The sequence below is a fragment of the Mus pahari genome, chromosome 10, assembly GCF_900095145.1.
Source record: "Mus pahari chromosome 10, PAHARI_EIJ_v1.1, whole genome shotgun sequence".
Lineage (NCBI taxonomy): Eukaryota > Metazoa > Chordata > Mammalia > Rodentia > Muridae > Mus > Mus pahari.
This window is the reverse complement of record NC_034599.1, coordinates 102125965-102134213: the sequence shown is the minus strand read 5'-3', so window position 1 is coordinate 102134213 and position 8249 is coordinate 102125965. Positions and strand designations below refer to the sequence as shown.

The following is an 8249-nucleotide window of genomic DNA, read 5'->3' as shown; positions in this document are numbered from 1 at the left end:
TGTGTGCGAGGTTCGAAGAGGGCTTCAGATCCCTTGGAGCTGGAGTTACAGGACATTATCAATAGACTGGACTGAATGGAATGGACTTCAGGTTTCTGGAGGGCACAGCAAGAGCTCTTAATGGCCCAGTCAACTCCCAAGTCTCCTCAGTTATATTTTTTCCAAGAATTACATAAAAGAGGCAATTATACAGTCTTTTTTTTCTTTCTGCCTCATTTTTCCGGGTGTCTTGAATACCAATACATACACTCCAGAAAAGGTAGAAATAGGTTATCTACAGATTTGCACGAACATTTATTTACCTCACAGCACCTCTGGCTTCACTCCAGTATTAACTAACATGTCGATGGAGCTGCTACTTGAGTGAGCCTCCTATCAGTCCACAACAAGGCTTGGTGACCAGTACTAGAAAGGGACTGGAGTCCTAATGCAGTCTATATTGTGGGTAGAAGTTGTGTAGCGAAACACTTACGATGTATGAATCGCTGGGTCTGGTAATCTAGCAAGGCAAACCAGCCCTGGCTATATAGTGAGTTGCTTCAAAATACAACCACACCAAACAAAAAATACCCATCGTGAAGGTGAGTGGAAGTCGGAGAAGTGGGTGGCTAGAGGGGTAGTGTCACAGAAACTGAAGTCTGATGCTCATGGGCCAGAACTTCCTCCTCAAGTACGTAGAAATTCCGAGTATGGCTCATGTCAAACCATAGTTGCCCGGAAACTATGATCCTTTTACCTCTCCAGTGTTGCCAGAATGTCTTCTCACGCTGTACGTCAGAGTATAAACCGTGAAGTGGGGAGACGTCTGGTCAGGAAAAAAAAAAGCTAAAAATATCTCAACTAAGGGCCTGATGGATGGCTCAGTGGGTAAAAAGCGCGTACTGCCAAGCCTGACAAGTGTTTGAAACCCACATGGTGGGAGGAGGAAAACTGATCCCGGAAAATTGTCCTTTGACCTCTCTGCACGCGAGCCGTGCAACACACACAAAATACACGCGAGAAAACCTAAAACTATCTATCGAATAAAGACGCTGGCTGGTAGGCTATAACGCAGGGGGAAAAAAAAGCCTCGATCATTCCTTCAAAAGCGAACGCTCACTAGTTCCGCCCAGCGGCTCTCGCTAGAGGACGGCGAGGAAGCGATTCCTAGCGACTACGCAATCGTCAGAAGCCTTGGGAGCCTCCCCGGCGACCGCAGGCCGACCCCTACCGGAAGTGACGCGCGGCGCAGACCACTTCCGGAGCTGCGGGGGACGGCTCTGCCGGAGGAAGCTGCGCGGGGCCTGAGCCGCGTCCGCCGGCCGCCTCCGCTGCCGCTACGCCTCCGTCCGCCTCGTTTGGTCCGGCTTGACCTGGTCCGGCCGGCCTGGGCTCAGCGGCCGCGAGGTCGCGGCTCCCGGTAAGTGCGCGGCGGGAGTCGAGGCCTTGTTTACTCTTGACTGGCCGCCGGGGGGGGGGGATCCCCGCGCGCTTCTCCGGCGCGGTCGGGGCTCCGCCTTCGCCGCCGCTTGCGAGGCCGGGCCGTCCCAGGTCCCGACGTTCCCCGCCGACTGATAGGCACTCCCGGAGGCGACAGCCGGCGTCGGGGGGCGCCCGGCGTCTCTCCTGGGTTCCTCTTCCTCGTTGGCTCTTTGGCTCCCCGAAAGGTCGGAGGCCAGCGCCTCTGGCCCGCGGGCCGGCTCGGGTGCGCTCGGGCCTGCCCTTCTGGGCGCTCCAGGCGAACGCACCGCCTCGGAGGTTCCCCGTTTCCGTGGTGGTTGGGAGCTTTGGCAGCACCGGCCGCACTGTTTGTTAACGCCCGTCCCGGGGAAAGGGTCTCCCCGCGCGTGGGTTCCGTGTCCGCGCGAAGACCGGGGCGCATCGCAGAGACGTGCGGCCGGTCACGCCCGACGCCACTGGTCTAGCCTCAAGAGAGGCGGCGGTGGTGTTCTCGGACGAGCTCGCCTTAGTTCTGTTTGTTCCTCTGTCTCGTAGAACTTTCTGTCGGCGACGAACACGTTCTAGACCTTTGCTGGTTCAGTATGGTAGCCATTAAGCCACACACGGCTGTTTGGTGTTGACATGTAGTTAGTATATCTGAGAAACTACATTTGACTTTTTTAAGTAAACTAACTTTAAATAACTCCATGTAATCGGCGGCTACGTGCCATTATTAGGACAGATGCGGTGTCGAGTTGTTTTTAGACACTGTCTCTACATAGTCATGGCTGTCAAGGAACTCACTGTGTAGGCTGAACTCGAACTCACCTGCTTCTGCTTCTCAAGTGCTGGAATTGAAGGCTTGCACTACCGCGCCCGGGACGCTGCTGAGTTTTTAAACAAGTTGCTGATTCATATTTTTCAGCCAAGAAGTTTTCTTCGAAATGCAGTTAATAAATGACTACTGAGGGCCAAGTGTTACAACTGGAGTTAAACATCTGTGAGATTAGCCAAATTTTTGTGTTCCTGACAACTTCAAACTAAAAGATCTGTATCCTTTTGTATGTGGCCATGTCTTGGAAACCAGCTCAAAATGAGTGGCAGTTTTTTTTGAAGATGACTCTGACGCTTGGAAAAAGTGCTAATTTTGTACCATTCCTCTCTGAGACACAGTCGTGTTTTACATCTTGAATACTTGAATAAGAAGATAACACATTGGCCCTTTGAACAAAGCCAGGACTCAGTTTTCTTGTGTGCTTGTATTTTGAGACAGTGTCTCCCAGTTTTGATCCTCCTGCTGACACTCCTAAGTTGGGGATCCCAGAATATGCCACCAAGCTCAGCAAGGCCAGCGTTCCTTCTGGAATCTCTTAACAGAGCCTAATGGTTCCACTCACCTTTAGTCTCCGCATTCAGGAGGCTGTGATCTGTGAGTTTGAGGACAGACAGCCTGGTCATCATAGTGAGACCTTGTATCAAAAATATGTGTGTTTTTAAAATTTTTATTTTAAAAAAGCTTTATTTAGATCTGAATCTAGAACACCAGGAAGTATATGAAAGAGTCAATTCTTTTAAAGAACCTGAATTCCCATCTACTTGGATATTTGGTTGGTGGAAAAGCTGTGAGCTATGTTCTGGACAGATCCTAAGGAGAAATCAGAATTTGAAAGGGTATGCTCTTTAGTTAGTGAGATTTCTGTAGCTTTAAATCAGGCTTCCTGAAAGTGATGGCTAGAGTCTGCGTAGAGTAGAATTCTGCTGCTGCTTCTGCTAGTTGACTTTGTGTGATCCTAGACAAGATACTTCACCATTATCAATCCCAGCTTCATTTGTAAGCCTCTGAGACAGCATCTCACCATGCAACTCATTGTATTTACCAGTCTTTGGCTTCCCAAATTCTGGAATTAAAGGTGTAGATTTGCACCACATCACCTGGCCATTGTAAGCCCATTCCCCCCCTCCTTTTTTTTTTCTTTCCCCTCTGTAGCCCTGGCTGTCCTGGAACTAGCACTGTAGATCAGTGCTTCAAACTGAGACCCACCTGCTTTTTCCTCCCTGGTGTACTACCATGTCTGGCTATTCCATTATTTGGGAAATAATTTTCCATGCTATTTGTTCGGACTTTGAATTTGTTTTGTTTTGTTTTTTTTCGAGACAGGGTTTCTCTGTGTAGCTCTGGCTGTCCTGGAACTCACTCTGTAGACCAGGCTGGCCTCTGACTCCCAAGTGCTGGGATTAAAGGTGTGCGCCACCACGCCGTTTTGATTTTTAATTAATTTGTATTTTCCTATCTATAATTGAAGTATTCTTTGGCAGTTACAAGTTCTGGTTGTCCAAGAAATCCTAAAGAAAAGAGCAATAAACATGAAAAAAATTAATATTTTACCAGTCTTGTATAGTAAGATCCATGTGTCTAGAACAACCAGGTGGCCTTTGTAATATGAGGTAACTGGGTATGGTAGAATCAGTGGGACCTGATAAATGAGCAAGACAAAAGTTTCATTAAATAGCCAACTTTAGGGGCTGGAGAGATGGCTCAGTGGTTAAGAGCACTGACTGCTCTTCCAAAGGTCCTGAGTTCAAACTCCAGCAACCACACGGTGGCTCAAAACCCGTAATGGAATCTGACTCCCTCTTCTGGGGTGTCTGAAGACAGCTACAATGAACTTACATATGGTAATAAATCTTTTTTTTTTAAAGGTAGATAAGTAGCCAACTTTATTCAGAGCATTTATACTCTGAATAATTTATACTCTGAGGGTTAAGAGAAACCATATGAGTAAGATCACAAGGACCAGCCAAATGTGGATAGTTTACACATTTAATTGAGTAACAACAAACAATAAAGAATAAACTGTTAAGAAGTTACACTTGGGAGAACAGAAGAACACATTCCAAGAACAGTTCCGTGCTGTGAAGAAACTGAGGTCATAAGAATCTATTTTCTAGGAGTTTTCTTACAAGCACTCAGAATTCCCACTCTGTTCCATTCATGGACAGTGTTCCAGGAGTAGCTTATGTTCATGGTCACAGAGTAAAGTTGGAGATGAATATTATTATTGCCTAATTGGGTGCATTTTTATTGTAAAGTTGAGGTGTTTTGATGGCCTTGATCCTCCTTCCACCTCACAAGTTCTAGGATTACAAGCGTGTGCCACCATGTAAGCCTAGGCACTGAAGTGTGTAATTCCGGTATTCCTACGCAACTGTGGGAGGTGGAGACAGGAGACTCTGGCAGTTCTTAGGCCAACTAGCTGGGTTTATACATTGGTAATACAAACTGGGCCTCAAATAAGGTGAGTTTTAGGCTAGCTAGTCAACTTAAGACTTTGTCCCAAAAAGTAACACAGGGTTGGACATGTGGTGCATATGTTTAATCCCTGCACTCGAGAGGCAGAGACAGTCTGATTTCTGTGAGTTCAAGGCCAGCTTGGTGTACACAGTTCCAGGTCAGCCATAGCTCAGGTGGTTCTCTGAGTTCAAGGTCAGCTTGGTTGATAGAATTGCAAGACAGTCATTATGTGGTGAGACCCTCTCTTAAACAAAAAACAATAAACTTGAGAAAGCAGGGTGTCAGTTCTAAAAATATGAATATTATCTCTTTTCATTTCAGATGGAAATCCTATGACAAAGACAGTTTGGGTGATATCTACAGGAAAGATCTTTAAACATTACAGGTGATTTAAACATTTTCTTAACTTTGTAATGTTGGTATTGGGTTTGAATTAATTTCAGGCTTGGAGGCAATGTGCCTTTATCTGTGGGTTTCTGTCTCTTGGTGGAAGGATTTCCCTTGATAAACATAGTCAGGGGAGTGGGAAGGGTCCTAAAAGAAACTAGAATTGAGATAGGAAGCTGGGCTGGGTGGTGCATGGTTTTAATTCTTTTTTTTTTTTTTTGAGACAGGGTTTCTCTGTTTAGTCCTGGCTGTCCTGGAACTCTCTCTATAGACCAGGCTGGCCTCAAACTCAGAAATCTGCCTGCCTCTGCCTCCCAAGTGCTGGGATTAAAGGTGTGTGCCACCACTGCCTGGCTGGCTTTAATTTTTTTTTTTTTTAAGATTTATTTATTTATTATATGTAAGNACACTATAGCTGTCTTCAGACACTCCAGAAGAGGGCATCAGATCTTGTTACGGATGGTTATGAGCCACCATGTGGTTGCTGGGATTTGAACTCCGGACCTTCGGAAGAGCAGTCGGGTGCTCTTACCCACTGAGCCACCTCACCAGCCCGGCTTTAATTTTTTAAAAGAGATTTATTGTTATATATAAGTACACTATAGCTGTCTTCAGACACACCAGAAGAGGGCATCAGATCTCATTACGGATGGTTGTGAGCCACCATGTGGTTGCTGGGAATTGAATTCAGGACTTAGAGGCAGCCGCAGGAGAGTTCTAGAACAGCCAGAGTTACACCTAGAACCCCTGTCTTGTGGGGTGAGGGGTTGGGAAGAATTGAGATAAACTATTGTGGGAGCAGGGCTAGGGCTTGGATATTCTGATAGTTGAATGAGTTCCACTTTAATTGTTCATAGAGAGATAGTAATACTTTTTTTTCCTTTCTCTTAGAAGACAGTAACCGCTAATGCATTTGGGAAAACGATAAAAGTTGGGGGTAGGGGAAAAAGCAACTGCTTTCCTGATCTGCAACTTTGCTGGATGTTAAGATGTCCGTGGACATGAACAGCCAAGGATCTGACAGCAATGAAGAGGACTATGACCCAAACTGTGAGGAAGAGGAAGAAGAGGAAGAGGACCCTGGGGACATAGAGGACTACTATGTGGGAGTAGCCAGTGATGTGGAGCAGCAGGGGGCTGATGCTTTTGATCCCGAAGAGTATCAGTTCACTTGCTTGACCTATAAGGAGTCTGAGGGCGCCCTCCATGAACACATGACCAGCTTAGCCTCTGTCTTAAAGGTGAGTTGTTATGCCAGTTCAAATGTAATCTCTCAGATGAAACTGAAGGATGGTCTGTTGTTAATCACTCTTATATACTGATTGAATCGTCTTGTAGCTTGAAACTCAGACCTATGTATGTATCACATCATTTGGATATTTTGTCACATTTACTTGTTTTAAAATATAAACGTGTCCAGGGTAAAAGGAGGTAGAGAATAAATTTAAGATCAGAAGTTATGTGACAAACGAGCTCAGTTTCAGAAGTGAGGTCTATGAGTTTTGATGAAATGATGTGTATCTGAACCACTGTCGTTTCTACAGCTGTTTGATAAAACCTTGGTAAAAGTATCCAGATCCCCTGTTTTGCCATGATCAGTGCCTTCCAGTTTCAGGTGTACTGGTGGTTATCTGTTTTGACAGTTTTCATAAAAACAGTTCTCAGAGTTTACAATCCGGGGTATCAGTATAAATATTTAAAAAGCGACTGGACTCAGTTATTCCAGAAGAGTGGTTGGCTGCTTTGTTTTGTTTACCACTTAGACCAGCATCCTTTTTGAATCTTGCATCTCAGGCCGGTTATTGCCTTTTGGCTACCTAAATGCTTCTAAATGCTTAGACATTTTCCCAGTATGCTTTCTTTTCAAGATGTTCACCAAAATGTGAATGAGGGCATTTATCTTCTTTACTATTTTGTTGACTTTGCTTCATGAATTACCTTTCAGTTTTGCTGGATTGCACTGAGGGTCAGTGGGGCTCAGCAGGTAGAAGCCCTGGCCTTGTACACAGCCTGACCACCTCAGGTCACTCTGGAGCACAGAGAAAGGTGGAAGGAGAGCTGTCCTCTGATTCTGAGTGTATTGTGTTGCACATGCTCCTCTACCCCAAATAATGCCCACTGAAATTTGGGAGGAATGGTAGGCTAGGCATGATGATGCATCATCTACAATCCCATGGGGAAGGTGCCAGTGGACAGATCAAAGTAAATTCAGGGTCCCAGGCTTAACAGTGAGTTCAAAGCTGGCTGATGCTATACAAGACTGTCTCAAAAAATAACCAAATAACTAAAGAAAACAAGACATGCCAACCAGATTTTCTTATAGTTATTTAAAGGAAATACCCATATGTATCATGTATGAATTTCTAGAAAAGATTGTTGTATATAATGTCTGATATCCAGCATAAAAATCCTATGGGCTTAGCCAGGCGTGGTGGCGCATGCCTTTAATCCCAGCATTCGGGGGCAGAGGCAGGTGGATTTCTGAGTTCGAGGCCAACCTGGTTTTCAAAGTGAGTTCCAGGACAGCCAGGGCTACACAGAGAAACCCTGTCTCGAAAAACCAAAAAAATAAAAAATAAAAATCCTACGGGCTTGTGCATGGTCCTGCAGTCCTTTAATCCCAGCAGTTGGGAGGTAGAGGCAGAATCAGTTCAGTATCACCCTAAACTACATAATTTGTTTGAAGCCAGCATGGGATACATACAGTCCTGACCAACATTTTCCTGGTCCTCCTCAAAAGTTTTCAAAGCTGGGTGTGGTGGTATTATATACACCCTGCCTGAAGCAGTTTGATCTCTGAGTTCAATGCCAACCAAAGTTACAAAGTGAGACCCTGTCTCAAAAATAAATAAATAAATAAAATGAAATAAAAATAATAATAAAAAAAATTCCATCAAACCCCACATGCCATATACCTGTATTGTTTGGTCACAAGTGTGGTCTCAACCTGTGCCCTAGGGGCTCTCAAGGAGAGTCACTCAGTGAAAAGTACAGCAGTAATCCACATAATAAAGAGCCCTGAGGGGCTGGTGAAATGGCTCAGTGGGTAAGAACGCCCAACTGCTCTTCCAAAGGTCCTGAGTTCAAATCCCAGCAACCACATGGTGGCTCACAACCATCTGTAACAAGATCTGACACCCTCTTCTGGAGT

The 8249-nt window shown here is 45.3% G+C and overlaps 2 protein-coding genes across 9 annotated transcripts in view; one reads left to right on the top strand and one right to left on the bottom strand.

Annotated features, from left to right (window-relative positions):
- On the bottom strand, window positions 1-2292 carry LOC110327201 (translation initiation factor IF-2-like). Its single transcript, XM_021205979.2, has 2 exons — window positions 2248-2292; window positions 1-2046 (listed from the first exon to the last, which is right to left on the bottom strand). Exon 2 carries the CDS (start codon window positions 1859-1861, stop codon window positions 1430-1432), a length of 432 nt encoding a protein of 143 aa, XP_021061638.1. The 5' UTR covers window positions 1862-2046; window positions 2248-2292; the 3' UTR covers window positions 1-1429.
- Arih2 (ariadne RBR E3 ubiquitin protein ligase 2) overlaps window positions 1219-8249 on the top strand; it is a 49853-nt gene continuing 42822 nt past the window's right edge. For 3 of the 8 annotated variants that reach the window (XR_003844633.1, XM_021205975.2, XM_029543092.1), the window contains exons 1-3: window positions 1219-1399; window positions 5033-5096; window positions 5990-6339. Coding sequence is in view for 6 of the 8 variants with exons in the window: in XM_021205975.2 (XP_021061634.1) it covers window positions 6088-6339 (252 nt within the window). In the remaining 2 variants the exon portion in view is untranslated. Of the gene's footprint in view, window positions 1400-1537; window positions 2849-2898; window positions 3091-5032; window positions 5097-5989; window positions 6340-8249 lie in introns of those variants that run through there. The other 5 variants (XM_021205976.2, XM_029543091.1, XM_029543089.1 and 2 more) reach the window with 5 other exon arrangements.